Source organism: Ranitomeya variabilis, chromosome 3, assembly GCF_051348905.1.
Source record: "Ranitomeya variabilis isolate aRanVar5 chromosome 3, aRanVar5.hap1, whole genome shotgun sequence".
Lineage (NCBI taxonomy): Eukaryota > Metazoa > Chordata > Amphibia > Anura > Dendrobatidae > Ranitomeya > Ranitomeya variabilis.
Window position 1 is genome coordinate 759,522,762 of NC_135234.1, and position 18,179 is coordinate 759,540,940.

The window sequence follows — 18,179 nt, forward strand, 5'->3', positions numbered from 1 at the left end:
GCTGTAATCTCTGAGATCCTCTGCCATTGGGATCATAACACATGGCGCCACCATTGATTCCAGACAATCTTGCGTTCAAAAAGTCAAATGGTGCTCCCTCCCTTCCAAGCCCCGACGTGTGCCCAAACAGTGGTTTACCCCCACATTTGGGGTACCAGCGTACTCAGGACAAACTGGGCAACAACTGTTGGGGTCCAATTTCTCCTGTTACCCTTGCAAAAATAAAAAAATTACTTGCTAAAACATAATTTTTGAGGAAAGAACAATTATTTTTTATTTTCACGGCTCTGCGTTATAAACTTCTGTGAAGCACTTGGGGGTTGAAAGTGCTCACCACACATCTAGATAAGTTCCTTCGGGGGTCTAGTTTCCAAAATGGGGTCACTTGTGGGGGGTTTCTACTGTTTAGGCACATCAGGGGCTCTGCAAATGCAATGTGACGCCCGCAGACCATTCCATCAAAGTCTGCATTTCAAATGTCACTACTTCCCTTCCGAGCCCTGACGTGTGCCCAAACAGTGGTTTACCCCCACATATGGGGTATCAGCGTACTCACAACAAACTGGGCAACAAATATTGGGGTCCAATTTCTCCTGTTACCCTTGTGAAAATAAAAAATTGCTTGCTAAAACATCTTTTTTGAGGAAAGAAAAATGATTTTTTACTTTCACGGCTCTGCGTTGTAAACTTCTGTGAAGCACTTGGGGGTTGAACGTGCTCATCACACATCTAGATAAGTTCCTTGGGGGGTCTAGTTTCCAAAATGGGGTCACTTGTGGGGGGTTTCTACTGTTTAGGCATATCAGGGGCTCTGCAAACGTAACATGATGCCCGCAGACCATTCCATCAAAGTCTGCATTCCAAAACGTCACTAATTCCCTTCCGAGCCCCGGCATGAGCCCAAACAGTGGTTTACCCCCACATATGGGGTATCAGCGTACTCAGGAGAAACTGGACAACAACTTTTGGGGTCCAATTTCTCCTGTTACTCTTGCAAAAATAAAAAATTCTGGGCTAAAAAAATATTTTTGAGGAAAGGAAACACATTTATTATTTTCACGGCTCTGCGTTATAAACTTCTGTTGAAGCACTTGGGGGTTCAAAGTGCTCACCACACATCTAGATAAGTTCCCTTGGGGGTCTAGTTTCCAAAATGGAGTCACTTGCGGGGAGTTCCTACTGTTTAGGCACATCAGGGGCTCTGCAAACGCAACCTGACGCCCGCAGAGCATTCCATCAAAGTCTGCATTTCAAAACGTCACTACTTCCCTTCTGAACCCCGACGTGTGCCAAAACAGTGGTTTACCCCCACATATGGGGTATCAGCGTACTCAGGAGAAACTGGACAACAACTTTTGGGGTCCAATTTCTCCTATTACCCTTGGGAAAATAAAAAATTCTGGGCTAAAAATCTTTTTTGAGGAAAGAAAAATTATTTTTTATTTTCACTGCTCTGCGTTATAAACTTCTGTGAAGCACCTGGGGGTTATAAGTGCTCACTATGCATCTAGATAAGTTCCTTGGGGGGTCTAGTTTCCAAAATGGGGTCACTTGTAGGGGAGCTCCAATGTTTAGGCACACAGGGGCTCTCCAAACGCGACATGGTGTCCGCTAACGATTGGAGCTAATTTTCCATTCAAAAAGTCAAATGGCACGCCTCCCCTTCCGAGCCCTGCCGTGCGCCCAAACAGTGGTTTACCCCCACATATGGAGTATCATCGTACTCAGGAGAAATTGCCCAACAAATTTTAGGATCCATTTTATCCTGTTGCCCATGTGAAAATGAAAGAATTGAGGCTAAAAGAAATTTTGTGTGAAAAAAAAGTACTTTTTCATTTTTGCTGATCAATTTGTGAAGCACCTGGGGGTTTAAAGTGCTCACTATGCCTCTAGATAAGTTCCTTGGGGGGTCTAGTTTACAAAATGGGGTCACTTGTGGAGGAGCTCCAATGTTTAGGCACACAGGGGCTTTCCAAACGCGACATTGTGTCAGCTAACGATGGAGATAATTTTTAATTCAAAAAGTCAAATGGCGCTCCTTCCATTCCGAGCCTTACCATGTGCCCAAACAGTGGTTTACCCCCACATGTGAGGTATCGGTGTACTCATGAGAAATTGCCCAACAAAATTTAGGATCCATTTTATCCTGTTGCCCATGTGAAAATGAAAAAATTGAGCCTAAAATAATTTTTTTGTGAAAAAAAAGTACTTTTTCATTTTTACGGATCAATTTGTGAAGCACCTGGGGGTTTAAAGTGCTCACTATGCTTCTAGATAAGTTCCTTGGGGGGTCTAGTTTCCAAAATGGGGTCACTTGTGGGGGAGCTCCAATGTTTAGGCACACGGGGGCTCTCCAAACGCGACATGGTGTCCGCTAAAGATTGGAGCCAATTTTTCATTCAAAAAGTCAAATGGCGCTCCTTCCCTTCTGAGCCCTGCCGTGCGCCCAAACAGTGGTTTACCCCCACATATGAGGTATCAGCGTACTCAGGACAAATTGGACAACAACGTCCGTGGTCCAGTTTCTCCTTTTACCCTTGGGAAAATAAAAAAATTGTTGCTAAAAGATCATTTTTGTGACTAAAAAGTTAAATGTTCATTTTTTACTTCCATGTTGCTTCTGCTGCTGTGAAACACCTGAAGGGTTAATAAACTTCTTGAATGTGGTTTTGAGCACCTTGAGGGGTGCAGTTTTTAGAATGGTGTCACTTTTGGGTATTTTCAGCCATATAGAACCCTCAAAATGACTTCAAATGTGAGGTGGTCCCTAAAAAAAATGGTTTTGTAAATTTTGTTGTAAAAATGAGAAATCGCTGGTCAAATTTTAACCCTTATAACTTCCTAGCAAAAAAAAAATTTGTTTCCAAAATTGTGCTGATGTAAAGTAGACATGTGGGAAACATTATTTATTAACTATTTTGTGTCACATAACTCTCTGGTTTAACAGAATAAAAATTCAAAATGTGAAAATTGCGAAATTTTCGCAAAATTTCCGTTTTTTTTCACAAATAAACTCAGAAATTATCGACCTAAATTTACCACTAACATGAAGCCCAATATGTCACGAAAAAACAATCTCAGAATCGCTAGGATCCGTTGAAGCGTTCCTGAGTTATTACCTCATAAAGGGACACTGGTCAGAATTGCAAAAAACGGCAAGGTCATTAAGGCCAAAATAGGCTGGGTCATGAAGGGGTTAAATGCATGTACAGTAAGATGCACACAAGCTGTAATAATTGTATATGTCACTGACATCTCTAGTACCATTTTCTCAGGTACCAGAAATACTAGGACTAGTGATGAGCGAGCACTAAAATGCTCGGGTGCTTGTTGCTCGGGTCGAGCAGATTGGAATGCTTGGATGCTCGACCTGAGCAACGAGCCCAATGTAAGTCTATAGGAAACCTGAGCTTTTTTGCCTTAACCCCCCGGAGGTCTTTTTAGGGTATCAAAACATCGGAAATCTATGGGAACAGTTCTCAAATGACACGGGAACATAGTGGGGAAGACTCCTAGAAGCATTTCTGACCCCCAGGTCACTGTTGTGAACAATGTCATGCCATTTTTACAGGCGCACATTAAAACATACAGAAATGAAACCAAAATGGATTTTCCTGGGAAATATGTTGAGGTACATCCTTTCCAGGGTAATGACTTGTATATAAGGCTACTTTCACACTAGCGTTTTTCTGCAGACGTCGAAATGCGTAGTTTTGTGGAAAAAACCCATCCTGCAAAATGTCCCGCAGGATGCGTTTTTTTCCCATAGACTTGTATTGGCGACGCATTGCGACAGATTGTCATACGTCGTGTACGTCGTACGACATATGCGTCGAAGATTGGAAAAAACGTTGATTGTAACGTTTTTTGTCTCCGCCTAAAAAAGTGTCACGACGCATCCTGCGGCATGTGTCGTTGGCTACAGTGGAAGCCTATGGACGCAGGATCCGTCGACATATGTCGTACGACGCAATGCAGCGCTGCAATACGTTTTTTTACACTGAGCATGCTCAGAAGCAGGATTTTGTTGCCAATTGGCCAGACACCCCCAAATCTATATAAACCTGGCCTGGGCCAGGACACTGAGTGTTTATCCGCACTCCTGACTCTGTATCTTCTGTTGCTTCTTGTTTTGCTTGTCTGCCTTTTATCCTTCATACTCTGCGGTCCTGGCCCTTGCTGATCTGTTGTGTATCCGCTTTTTGGGCTCCCTGGTGGTTGCTGGTGGTACTGGTGACTTGTGTGTGCTTTGCTGTCTCAGTTCACCTGCTCCCATCAGTGTTTGGGAGTTTCCTATTTAGCCTTGCTCTCCAGTCATTTCCTTGCCGGTCATCATTGTAACCAGAGCCTTCGGTTGCATGTTCCTGCTACTAGTCTGCTGATCAGCTAAGTGGACTTTGTCCTTTTGTTTTGTATCTTTTGTCCAGTTTGCAGTTTTTGTTATTCTCTGTAGCTGGAAGCTCTTGCGGGCTGAAATTGCCACTCCTGTGTCATGAGTTGACACAGGAGTCTTAAAGTAATTTCAGGATGGTTTTTTTGAAAGGGTTTTCAGTTGACCGTGAAGTCCTCTTTTGTATCCTTCTGCTATCTAGTAAGTGGACCTCACTTTGCTAAATCTACTTTCATACTGTGTATGTCTTTTCCTCTTAACTCACCGTTATTACATGTGGGGGGCTGCTATCATCTTTTGGGGTATTTCCCTAGAGGTAAGCCAGGTCTGTTCCTTCCTCTACCAGGCGTAGTTAGTCCTCCGGCTGGCGCGTGGCATCTAGGAAGTCGTAGGTATGCTCCCTGGCTACTATTAGTTGTGTGGTAGATTTAGCTCACGGTCAGCTCGAGATTCCATCACCCAGAGCTCGTCCGTTATTTTTGTGTTCTGATATTTCCTTGCCATTGGGAATCATGACAGTATGACCGGCCCATGTTAAAGTTATTGGCAGAAGAAAGGAGAGAAAAAAGAAGTCTGTAGATTTTTTTTTTTTTTTCCCCCTATGCTTGCTCCATAGTTGGATCAGTTGTATTTCAGCTCTAATTACAGCCTTTGCCTTTCTCTCCTTCTAATCCTTGAATGGCTCTGATTTCACCTGTTTAAAGATGGACCCTCAGAGTTTGGCTGTAGGTTTAAATAATCTTGCTACCAAAGTTCAAAATTTACAAGATTTTGTTATACATACTCCGATGTCTGAACCTAAAATTCCTACACCAGAGGTGTTTTCCGGAGATAGATCTCGGTTCCTGAATTTCAAATATAATTGTAAATTGTTCCTTTCTCTCAGACCTCACTCCTCTGGAGATCCTGTCCAGCAGGTTAAGATTGTAATTTCTTTGCTGCGAGGTGACCCTCAAAATTGGGCATTTTCATTGACACCAGGGGATCCTGCGTTGCTCAATGTGGATGCGTTTTTTCTGGCTTTAGGGTTGCTTTATGAGGAACCTAATTTGGAGATTCAAGCTGAAAAAGCTTTGATAGCCCTATCTCAAGGGCAAGATGAAGCTGAGATATACTGCCAAAAATTTCGTAGATGGTCTGTGCTTACTCAGTGGAATGAGTGCGCCCTAGCGGCAAATTTCAGAGAGGGCTGTTGTGAATTCGGTTTGTGGGCTCCCCCGGTGGTCTGTTATGGTAGTGTCTCTTATGTGCCTTCCTCCATCTCTGATTACCTGTCGCCACCCTCTAGGGGAGTTTCCTATTTAAGGCTGCTTGGCTGTTAGTCACATGCCGGCCAACAATGTGCTAGTAGCATTCTGTTGCATTCACCTGCCTCAAGTTCCAGTTCAGCTAAGTTGAATTTTGTTTCTTGTTTTGCTATTTTTGTCCAGCTATCTGCAATGTGACTCTTCAGTGCTGGAAGCTCTTGTGGACAGAAAATTACTACTCCAGTGGCATGAGTTGTCACTGGAGTTTAAAGTAATTTCTGGATGGTGTTTTTGAATAGTGATTTTTAGGTCGACCGTGAAGTAACTCTTTCCTGTCCTTCTGCTATCTAGTAAGCGGACCTCACTGTGCTAAATCTGCTGTTCATCCTACGTATGTCATTTCCTCTGAACTCACCGTCAATATCTGTGGGGGCCTACTATCATCTTTGGGGGTTCCTCACTGGAGGTAAGACAGGCCTGTATATTCCTCTTATAGGGGTAGTTAGATCTCCGGCTGGCGCGTGGTGTCTAGGGCATCGTAGGTACATCCCCCGGCTACTGTAAGTGTTGGGTCAGGTTCAGGTCACGGTCGACCTTAGTTTCCATCACCCGAGAGCTAGTCCGTTTTGTATTTTTTCCCATGGTCATTGGGGTATTCATGGGGATGCACCTTTGGTTCCTATTTCTTCATCTACTCCCTCTGAGATCCCAGCATTTCTGTCAGATTTTTATGATGTCTTTCAAGAGCCTAAAGTTGATTCTCTCCCTCCCCACAGAGAGTGTGACTGCGCTATTGAATTGATCCCCGGTAGTAAGTTTCCTAAGGGTCGCTTGTTTAATTTGTCTGTACCTGAACATACTGCTATGCGGGAGTATATCAGAGAATCCTTGGAAAAGGGTCATATTCGCCCCTCGTTGTCTCCACTAGGGGCAGGATTTTTCTTTGTAGGTAAAAAGGATGGTTCATTGAGACCTTGTATCGACTATCGACTTTTGAATAAGATTACAGTTAAATACCAGTACCCGTTACCTTTGCTGACTGATCTGTTTGCTCGTATAAAGGGGGCTAAGTGGTTCACTAAGATCGATCTACGTGGTGCGTATAATTTGGTGCGGATTAAGCAGGGGGATGAGTGGAAGACCGCATTTAATACGCCTGAAGGTCATTTTGAGTATTTGGTAATGCCTTTCGGTCTCGCAAATGCCCCTTCCGTTTTTCAGTCCTTTATGCACGATATTTTCCGTGAATATCTGGATAAGTTTGTGATTGTGTATTTGGATGATATTCTTGTTTTTTCGGAGGACTGGGAGTCTCACGTTCAACAGGTCAGGAGAGTTTTTCAGGTTTTGCGAGCTAATTCTCTTTTTGTAAAGGGCTCAAAGTGTAGTTTTGGAGTTCAGAGAATTTCCTTTTTGGGATATATTTTTTCCCCTTCATCTATGGAGATGGACCCTGTCAAGGTCCAGGCTATTTGTGATTGGATGCAACCTACTTCTTTGAAGAGTCTGCAAAAGTTCTTGGGTTTTGCTAATTTCTATCGCCGATTTATAGCGGGTTTTTCTGCCATTGCTAAACCGTTGACTGATTTGACCAAAAAGGGTGCTGATGTTGCTAATTGGTCCTCTGCCGCTGTGGAGGCCTTTCAAGAGCTTAAGCGCCGCTTTTCTTCCGCTCCTGTGTTGCGCCAACCTGATGTGTTACTTCCGTTCCAGGTTGAGGTGGATGCTTCGGAGATCGGAGCAGGTGCAGTTTTGTCGCAGAAAGATCCTGACTGCTCAGTAATGAGACCATGTGCGTTTTTCTCCCGAAAGTTTTCGCCCGCTGAGCGAAATTATGATGTGGGAAATCGGGAACTTCTGGCCATGAAGTGGGCGTTTGAGGAGTGGCGTCATTGGCTTGAGGGTGCTAGACACCAGGTGGTGGTCCTCACTGACCACAAGAATCTAATTTATCTTGAGTCGGCCAGGCGTCTGAATCCTAGACAGGCGCGCTGGTCGTTGTTTTTCTCCCGATTTAACTTTGTGGTGTCATATCTGCCTGGGTCCAAGAATGTGAAGGCGGATGCCCTCTCTAGGAGTTTTGAGCCTGACTCGCCTGGTGATTCCGAACCTACCGGCATCCTGAAGGATGGGGTGATATTGTCAGCTGTCTCCCCAGACCTGCGGCGTTCTTTGCAGGAGTTTCAGTTGGATAGGCCTGATCGCTGTCCGCCTGGTAGACTGTTTGTCCCTGATGATTGGACCAGTAGAGTTATCTCGGAGGTTCATTCTTCCGCGTTGACAGGTCATCCTGGAATTTTTGGCACCAGGGATTTGGTGTCTAGGTCCTTCTGGTGGCCTTCTTTGTCTCGAGATGTACGCATGTTTGTGCAGTCTTGTGATGTTTGTGCTCGGGCCAAGCCCTGCTGTTCTAGGGCCAGTGGGTTGTTGTTGCCCTTGCCTATTCCTAAGAGGCCTTGGACGCACATCTCTATGGACTTTATTTCTGACCTTCCGGTTTCTCGTAGGATGTCTGTCATCTGGGTGATTTGTGACCGTTTTTCCAAGATGGTTCATTTGGTACCTTTACCCAAATTGCCCTCCTCCTCTGAGTTGGTTCCTCTATTTTTTCAGAATGTGGTGCGTTTGCATGGTATTCCTGAGAATATAGTGTCTGACAGGGGTACTCAGTTTGTGTCTAGATTTTGGCGGACGTTCTGTGCCAGGATGGGTATCGATTTGTCTTTTTCGTCTGCATTCCATCCTCAGACTAATGGCCAGACTGAGCGTACTAATCAGACCTTGGAGACTTACTTGAGGTGTTTTGTGTCCGCTGATCAGGATGATTGGCTTGACTTTTTGCCATTGGCAGAGTTTGCCCTTAACAATCGGGCTAGTTCTGCCACTTTGGTTTCTCCATTTTTTTGTAATTCAGGGTTTCACCCTCGGTTTTCGTCCGGTCAATTGGAGTCTTCGGATTGTCCTGGAGTGGATGCTGTGGTTGATAGGATGCATCAGATTTGGGGACAGGTTGTGGACAATCTGAAGTTGTCCCAGGAGAAGACTCAACAGGTCACTAATCGTCATCGGCGTATTGGTCCTCGTCTTTGTGTTGGGGACCTGGTGTGGCTGTCTTCTCGATTTGTTCCTATGAAGGTCTCGTCTCCTAAGTTTAAGCCTCGGTTTATCGGCCCTTATAGGATTCTGGAGGTTCTTAATCCTGTGTCCTTTCGTTTGGACCTCCCAGCATCTTTTAATATCCATAATGTTTTCCATCGGTCATTATTGCGGAGGTATGAGGTACCGGTTGTTCCTTCTGCTGATCCACCTGCTCCTGTGTTGGTTGAGGGTGAATTGGAGTATGTGGTGGAAAAGATCTTGGACTCCCGTGTTTCCAGACGGAAACTTCAGTATCTGGTTAAGTGGAAAGGTTATGGCCAGGAGGATAATTCTTGGGTGACAGCATCCGATGTTCATGCTCCCGATTTGGTTCGTGCATTTCATAGTGCTCATCCAGGTCGCCCTGGTGGTTCTGGTGAGGGTTCGGTGCCCCCTCCTTAAGGGGGGGGTACTGTTGTGAATTCGGTTTGTGGGCTCCCCCGGTGGTCTGTTATGGTAGTGTCTCTTATGTGCCTTCCTCCATCTCTGATTACCTGTCGCCACCCTCTAGGGGAGTTTCCTATTTAAGGCTGCTTGGCTGTTAGTCACATGCCGGCCAACAATGTGCTAGTAGCATTCTGTTGCATTCACCTGCCTCAAGTTCCAGTTCAGCTAAGTTGAATTTTGTTTCTTGTTTTGCTATTTTTGTCCAGCTATCTGCAATGTGACTCTTCAGTGCTGGAAGCTCTTGTGGACAGAAAATTACTACTCCAGTGGCATGAGTTGTCACTGGAGTTTAAAGTAATTTCTGGATGGTGTTTTTGAATAGTGATTTTTAGGTCGACCGTGAAGTAACTCTTTCCTGTCCTTCTGCTATCTAGTAAGCGGACCTCACTGTGCTAAATCTGCTGTTCATCCTACGTATGTCATTTCCTCTGAACTCACCGTCAATATCTGTGGGGGCCTACTATCATCTTTGGGGGTTCCTCACTGGAGGTAAGACAGGCCTGTATATTCCTCTTATAGGGGTAGTTAGATCTCCGGCTGGCGCGTGGTGTCTAGGGCATCGTAGGTACATCCCCCGGCTACTGTAAGTGTTGGGTCAGGTTCAGGTCACGGTCGACCTTAGTTTCCATCACCCGAGAGCTAGTCCGTTTTGTATTTTTTCCCATGGTCATTGGGGTAACCATAACAGAGGGCCTTTCTGATGCCGTTAAAGATGTTATGGTCGGGTTCCCTGCGCCCACAGGTCTGAATGAGTCCATGACAATGGCTATTCAGATTGATCGGCGTTTGCGGGAGCGCAAACCCGTGCACCATTTGGCGGTATCTTCTGAAGAGACGCCAGAGAAAATGCAATGTGACAGAATTCTGTCCAGAAGCGAGCGGCAGAATTATAGGCGTAAAAATGGGTTATGCTTCTATTGTGGTGATTCTGCTCATGTTATATCAGCATGCTCTAAACGTACAAGGAAGGTTGACAAGTCTATTTCAATTGGCACTTTACAGTCTAAATTTATTCTGTCTGTAACCTTGATTTGTTCATTATCAGTTATTACCGTGGATGCCTATGTGGACTCTGGCGCCGCTCTGAGTCTTATGGATTGGTCCTTTGCCAGGCGCTGTGGGTTTGATTTAGAGCCTCTGGAAGTCCCTATACCTCTGAAGGGTATTGATTCTACGCCTTTGGCTTGTAATAAACCACAATTCTGGACGCAAGTGACTATGCGTATGACTCCAGACCATCAGGAGGTGATTCGCTTCCTTGTGTTGTACAATTTGCATGATGTTTTGGTGCTTGGATTACCATGGTTACAATCTCATAACCCAGTCCTTGACTGGAAAACAATGTCTGTGTTAAGCTGGGGATGTCGGGGGCTCATGGGGACATACCTTTGGTTTCCATTTCGTCATCTATTCCCTCTGAGATTGCGGCATTTTTGTCTGATTATCGTGATATTTTTGAGGAGCCAAAAATTGGTTCACTCCCTCCCCACAGAGATTGTGATTGCGCCATAGATCTGATTCCTGGCAGTAAATTTCCAAAGGGTCGTTTGTTTAACTTATCTGTACCTGAACATGCTGCTATGCGAGAGTATATTAAGGAGTCCCTGGAAAAGGGACATATTCGTCCTTCTTCATCTCCTTTAGGAGCTGGTTTTTTCTTTGTATCTAAAAAGGATGGCTCTCTGAGGCCTTGTATTGATTATCGACTCCTGAATAAAATTACAGTCAAATATCAGTATCCGTTGCCTTTGCTGAATGACTTGTTTGCTCGCATAAGGCTAAGTGGTTCTCTAAGATTGATCTTCGTGGGGCGTATAATTTGGTGCGAATTAAGCAGGGGGATGAGTGGAAAACCGCATTTAATACGCCTGAGGGCCATTTTGAGTATTTAGTAATGCCTTTCGGCCTTTCTAATGCACCTTCAGTCTTTCAGTCCTTAATGCATGATATTTTCCGTGAATATTTGGATAAATTTATGATTGTGTATTTGGATGATATTTTGATTTTTTCTGATGACTGGGAGTCTCATGTTCAACAGGTCAGGAGGGTTTTTCAGGTTTTGCGGGAGAATTCTTTGTGTGTAAAGGGTTCAAAGTGAGTTTTTGGGGTTCAAAAGATTTCCTTTTTGGGGTACATTTTTTCCCCTTCTTCTGTTGAGATGGACCCTGTCAAGGTTCGGGCTATTTGTGACTGGACGCAGCCTGCTTCTCTTAAGAGTCTTCAGAAATTCTTGGGCTTTGCTAATTTTTATCGTCGATTTATAACTGGTTTTTCTGGCGTTGCTAAACCTCTGACGGATTTGACCAAAAAGGGTGCTGATGTTGCCAATTGGTCCCCTGCTGCTGTGGCCTTTCGGGAGCTTAAGCGCCGCTTTTTGTCTGCCCCTGTGTTGCGCCAGCCTGATGTTTCTCTTCCCTTTCAGGTTGAGGTCGATGCTTCCGAGATCGGAGCGGGGGCGGTTTTGTCGCAGAAAAGTTCCGACTGCTCAGTGATGAGAGCTTGTGCGTTCTTTTCTCGAAAATTTTCGGCCGCCGAGCGAAACTATGATGTTGGTAATCGGGAGCTTTTGGCCATGAAGTGGGCATTTGAGGAGTGGCGTCATTGGCTTGAGGGTGCCAGACATCAGGTGGTAGTTTTGACTGATCACAAGAATCTGATTTATCTAGAGTCTGCTAGGCGCCTGAATCCTAGACAGGCACGATGGTCGTTGTTTTTTTCTCGGTTTAATTTTGTGGTTTCATACTTACCGGGTTCTAAAAATGTTAAGGCAGATGCTCTTTCTAGGAGTTTTGAGCCTGACTCTCCTGGGGACTCTGAACCTGCTGGTGTCCTTAAGGATGGGGTGGTTTTGTCTGCTGTCTCCCCAGATCTGCGACGTGCTTTGCAAGAATTTCAGGCGGATAGACCTGATCGTTGTCCGCCTGGTAGACTGTTTGTTCCTGATGATTGGACCAGTAGAGTCATCTCGGAAGTTCATTCTTCTTCGCTGGCAGGTCATCCTGGAATTTTTGGTACCAGAGATTTGGTGGCTAGATCCTTCTGGTGGCCTTCCCTGTCTCGGGATGTGCGTGTTTTTGTGCAGTCTTGTGATGTGTGTGCTCGGGCCAAGCCTTGTTGTTCTAGGGCTAGTGGGTTATTGTTGCCCTTGCCTGTTCCGAAGAGGCCTTGGACGCACATCTCTATCGACTTTATTTCTGATCTCCCTGTTTCTCAGAAGATGTCTGTCATCTGGGTGGTGTGTGACCGTTTTTCTAAAATGGTTCATTTGGTACCATTGCCTAAGTTGCCTTCCTCATCTGAGTTGGTCCCTCTATTTTTTCAAAATGTGGTTCGCTTGCATGGTATTCCGGAAAACATCGTTTCTGACAGGGGAACCCAGTTCGTGTCTAGATTTTGGTGGGCATTCTGTGCCAGGTTGGGCATTGATTTGTCTTTTTCGTCTGCATTCCATCCTCAGACTAATGGCCAGACGGAGCGAACTAATCAAACTTTGGAGACTTATTTGAGGTGTTTTGTGTCTGCGGATCAGGATGACTGGGTTGCCTTTTTGCCGTTGGCGGAACTTGCTCTTAATAATCGGGCTAGTTCTGCCACTTTGGTTTCTCCTTTCTTTTGCAATTCAGGGTTTCATCCTCGTTTTTCATCTGGTCAGGTGGAATCTTCGGATTGTCCTGGAGTGGATGCGGTGGTGGATCGGTTGCATCAGATTTGGGGACAAGTGGTGGACAATTTGAAGTTGTCCCAGGAGAGGACTCAGCAGTTTGCTAACCGCCGTCGTCGTGTTGGTCCTCGCCTTCGTGTTGGGGACTTGGTGTGGTTGTCTTCCCGTTTTGTCCCTATGAGGGTTTCTTCTCCTAAGTTTAAGCCTCGGTTCATCGGTCCTTATAGGATTTTGGAGATACTTAACCCTGTGTCCTTTCGTTTGGACCTCCCGGCATCTTTCGCTATCCATAATGTATTCCATCGGTCGTTGTTGCGGAGATATGAGGTACCGGTGGTTCCTTCTACTGAACCTCCTGCTCCTGTGCTGGTGGAGGGTGAATTGGAGTACGTTGTAGAGAAGATCTTGGATTCCCGTATTTCCAGACGGAGACTTCAATATCTGGTTAAATGGAAGGGCTATGGTCAGGAAGATAATTCTTGGGTAACTGCCTCTGATGTTCATGCCTCGGATTTGGTTCGTGCCTTTCATAGGGCTCATCCAGATCGCCCTGGCGGTTCTCGTGAGGGTTCGGTGCCCCCTCCTTAAGGGGGGGGTACTGTTGTGTATCCGCTTTTTGGGCTCCCTGGTGGTTGCTGGTGGTACTGGTGACTTGTGTGTGCTTTGCTGTCTCAGTTCACCTGCTCCCATCAGTGTTTGGGAGTTTCCTATTTAGCCTTGCTCTCCAGTCATTTCCTTGCCGGTCATCATTGTAACCAGAGCCTTCGGTTGCATGTTCCTGCTACTAGTCTGCTGATCAGCTAAGTGGACTTTGTCCTTTTGTTTTGTATCTTTTGTCCAGTTTGCAGTTTTTGTTATTCTCTGTAGCTGGAAGCTCTTGCGGGCTGAAATTGCCACTCCTGTGTCATGAGTTGACACAGGAGTCTTAAAGTAATTTCAGGATGGTTTTTTTGAAAGGGTTTTCAGTTGACCGTGAAGTCCTCTTTTGTATCCTTCTGCTATCTAGTAAGTGGACCTCTCTTTGCTAAATCTACTTTCATACTGTGTATGTCTTTTCCTCTTAACTCACCGTTATTACATGTGGGGGGCTGCTATCATCTTTTGGGGTATTTCCCTAGAGGTAAGCCAGGTCTGTTCCTTCCTCTACCAGGCGTAGTTAGTCCTCCGGCTGGCGCGTGGCATCTAGGAAGTCGTAGGTATGCTCCCTGGCTACTATTAGTTGTGTGGTAGATTTAGCTCACGGTCAGCTCGAGATTCCATCACCCAGAGCTCGTCCGTTATTTTTGTGTTCTGATGTTTCCTTGCCATTGGGAATCATGACACTGATCCATGTTCCTTTCTGTCACTCTGACCTACGGCTTAGTGATTCCATCTCTCCAGAAACAGTGGTAGATAAGAAAAAGGGGAATGAGGAAGAGAAACGTGAAAAGGCCTATTTATTTTGTAAGCTACACACAATATTGAATCTCAGTAGGAAGGAAAAGACCAGAAGGTGAATCTCTGAGACAGGAACGAGCAATACTTCTTTCTCCGATTCTAGTCAAACTGGTCATTGATTAAAATCTTTGGGTTTTTCAGACGGTCAGCGATTCTATCAAGATTCTAAGACCTTATTTTCAGTAATCTGTTTCCCAGACATCGACCTAATATAAGAAATAGGAAGGACTGGTGGCGCTGATGTGGCTAATAAGCCCAATGTTTAAGCACATAATTATTTTTGGATCTTTTATTGATAACAATTCTATAATATAATTCAGCTCCTAATATAATTCACCCCCATAGGCAGCCTCTATAGTATAATGCAGCCCCTAATATAATGCAACCTCATAGGCAGCCTCTATAGCATAATGCACCCGCCATAGGCAGACTCTAAAGTGTAATGCACCCCCTGTAGTCAGACTCCATAGTATAATGCACCCCCCGTAGGCAGACTCTATAGTATAATGTACCTCCCATAAGGAGACTATAGTATAATGCAGCCCCTAATGTAATGCACCCCTATAGGCAGCCTCTATAGCATAGTGCACCCGCCATAGGCAGACTCTATAGTATAATGCACCCCCATAGGCAGACTCTATAGCATAATGCAGCCCCTAATATAATGTACCACCATAGGCAGCCTATATAGTATAATGCATCCCCCATAGGCCGACTCTGTAGTATAATGCATCCCCCATAGGCAGACTCTATAGTATAATGCAGACTCTATAGTGTAAGGCAGCCTCTAATATAATGCCCCCCCCCATAGGCAGCCTCTATAGTATAATATAGGCCCATAGGCAGCCTCTATAGTATAATGCACCCCCACAGGCAGCCTTTATAGTATAATGCAGCCCCCAAACGCAGCCTTTATAGTATAATGCATCCCATAGACAGCCTCTATAATATAATGCACCGCCACAGGCAGCCTCTATAGTATAATTCAGCCCCTAATATAATGCACCTCCAAAGGCAGCTTCTATAATATAATGCACCCCCTAGTATAATGTAATATAATGCTCCCCCATAGGCAGCCTCTATAGTATAACGCAGCCCCATAGGCAGCCTCTATAGTATAATGCAGCCCCTAATATAATGCACCCCCATAGGCAGCCTCTATAGTGTAATGCAGCCCCTAATATAATGCACCCCCATAGGCAGCCTCTATAGTATAATGCAGCCCCTAATATAATGCACCCCTATAGGCAGCCTCTATAGTGTAATGCAGCCCCTAATATAATGCACCCCTATAGGCAGCCTCTATAGTATAACGCAGCCCCATAGGCAGCCTCTATAGTATAATGCAGCCCCTAATATAATGCACCCCCATAGGCAGCCTCTATAGTATAACGCAGCCCCATAGGCAGCCTCTATAGTATAATGCAGCCCCTAATATAATGCACCCCCATAGGCAGCCTCTATAGTGTAGTGCACCCCCATATATATGGACACTCACGTGCAGCGTAGTAAATCAGATTAGAAGTAGTACAATAGATTTAGTGCTTGTTTTGTAATTGGAGCAAACTGTCCACAGATTTAATAGAGGTGTTGCCTCAGAAATTGCAGAACGGATTATGGCAAGTATGGGGACCACTAGAGCTAAATGGATTCTGTAATGCAGTGACGGACATATCATCGATGTAGTTTAGAAAATTCCGGAAATGATGCATAAATAGGTAAAAAGTAGTTGCATCGTGTGACTGTTCCTCTATAAATGTATCAATAGGGCAGTACACGAAGAAACTCCTGGTAACATAGAAAACTGAAAAAATGGAGTGCTGACTTCATAAGTATAAAAAACATACATTTTATTTAGTAAAAATCATTAATAAAGGAAATAAATATATATTGGGGATGGGTACACGAGCACATGTTGGGATTTATGCTCTTCTCTGTCTGTTCTGTTGGAAACAGTTTTGGCGGCAGTAAGGACAGTAGCGGTTTTGGCGGAGCCATGGTGTAATGCAGCTCTGATGAAAAAGATGTCGGCAGGGCAGCACAATAAGCTGCTCACCTACTTCATAATCACCTAGGCATATGGCACAAGAAGGAATCTCCTCCTGGCCTGTGGCGCTCCTGGTAGGAAGGCATTCGATTTGCCGTATCCTTGTCATTCCTCTCCGCCGTCCTCTCCTCCGCAGGGGTGCAGCCTGCGGTGGTGTTGTATCCTCATCTAAATCTAATCCGGCCTGATTCTCAGCATCTGTGCCCACGGATGGTGGAATAAACCTTGGCTGAGGATCGGCCCCGGAGGTGGTTGCCGCTTCATTTCCACCACTCCTGTTATTGCTGCTGCTCGGTAGTGACGCATCAGCAGAACTGTGACGGTCAGGGAGCGTGGTCGGTGGTAAAGCTTCCGCAGGCCTGAGATTGTCAGGGAGCGTGGTCGGTGGTAAAGCTTCCGCAGGCCTGAGATTGTCAGGGAGCGTGGTCGGTGGTAAAACTTCCGCAGGCCTGAGATTGTCAGGGCGCGTGGTCGGTGGTAAAGGCTCAGGAGAGATGGGACGGTCAGGTAGCGGCCTATGTGGCGAACGGCTCCTGTGTCTGGTCTCCTCTGGTACTGAGCGCCTGGATGGGTCTCTAACTCTTCTTCTTCTCTCTGGAGAAGGTAAATAATCTCTGTCATCTTCAATCCTTCCTCCTCTTGTCTGAGACGACCTGAGTCTTCCGATCACAGGGCTCTGATCTGAAGAGAAAAACCATGTATTATAATTACAGAAAATATCATAAATGACAGGTACAAATGTATCTATCATCTATTATCTATCTATTATTTCTCTATAACTTTTTACTGGGCCAGTACACCGCTCTGCACAGACCCAAGAATTATCTAAGCACGTTGACCCCTGTTGTGAGCGATGTGTGCTGGTCTGAGGGTCCGGACCCCACCGATCGTCACTACTACAATACCCAGAGTTATTAGTTTAGTTCCCCGTCTAACATTGTCCCCAGTATACAGGCAGAAATATTTCTAACTCCTCTTATGGAAAGAACTAGAGAGTGGAACCTGTTGTTACTGGGGTGACGATAAAAAGACCCCGGTATAATCCCCCCACACACACCCCTTACATTGTAAAGGTTCACTTACTTCGGTTTTCTGGCCGGTTCATCCATGCAATGTTGTCCATGATCAGCTGCCTCAATTCCCGAGAACTCATGGTTTCTCCTCAAAAGTGTTCAGTAAAGTGCTCTTCCGGCGCACAATAGTCGCAGATCTCACAGCGCAGAGCAACACGCAGAAGTCACTCAGTGCGCGAGAAGTCCTGCAAAATAATCCACAAATGGAAAAAAGTTATAGGACAATAAACAGCAAAAGCCAAAAAGTAGTGACCATAAGTAGTATGGAAGGACGAGAAGATGAAGCCGCAAAACATCGAGAAAGTGTTTACATGGGAACTGCCCGGCAACAAATTGTATAAATCACTAGTATAAGTGATTATAAGAAACTTTGTAACATATGATATCAGAGAAATCGGCTTTAATCTATTCTTATGGGTCAATTCCTTCCCTTCCCCGTCTCCTGAGCTCATTAACTCTGAATAACCTCCTGTAATCCGTCTTGCTCTGCACAGAGATTTCACAAGTTAGGAGGCAGAGGAGGAGCACTGCTAGGAGGAAGCACAGAATCATTGTCCTGCAGGATTCTAGCAGGTATATTAGCTTAGACCAGAGCTGGATTCACAGCTGCAATGCTCAGTACTGATATATACTTTCCTCCATGGCTCTGTGCTACCTAAGGAAAGAGGTAAAATACTTTTTGTGCGGGAGACACCAATTCAAAGACAAATGCAAATTAGAGATAGTGACTGTAGGGTGA

The 18,179-nt window shown here is 45.1% G+C and overlaps 1 protein-coding gene and 1 pseudogene across 2 annotated transcripts in view; one reads left to right on the plus strand and one right to left on the minus strand.

The window, feature by feature from the left end:
- The window catches only part of LOC143817346 (protein XNDC1N-like), a 313,063-nt pseudogene that overhangs the window by 80,279 nt on the left and 214,605 nt on the right, over positions 1 to 18,179 (plus strand). The gene's annotated exons all lie outside the window — the stretch shown is intronic.
- Positions 16,154 to 17,881, minus strand: LOC143818600 (uncharacterized). Its single transcript, XM_077299855.1, has 2 exons — positions 17,451 to 17,881; positions 16,154 to 17,048 (listed from the first exon to the last, which is right to left on the minus strand). The coding sequence occupies exons 1-2, from the start codon at positions 17,518 to 17,520 to the stop codon at positions 16,243 to 16,245; spliced, it is 876 nt and encodes a 291-aa protein (XP_077155970.1). The 5' UTR covers positions 17,521 to 17,881; the 3' UTR covers positions 16,154 to 16,242.

Bases quoted from the DNA above. Each gene is read 5' to 3' on its own strand.
- LOC143818600 (XM_077299855.1), bottom strand. From the start codon at position 17,520: ATGAGTTCTCGGGAATTGAGGCAGCTGATCATGGACAACATTGCATGG. The intron at 17,049-17,450 runs GTAAGTGAACCT...TTTTCTCTTCAG, and splicing joins GAACCGGCCAGAAAACCGAA to ATCAGAGCCCTGTGATCGGA.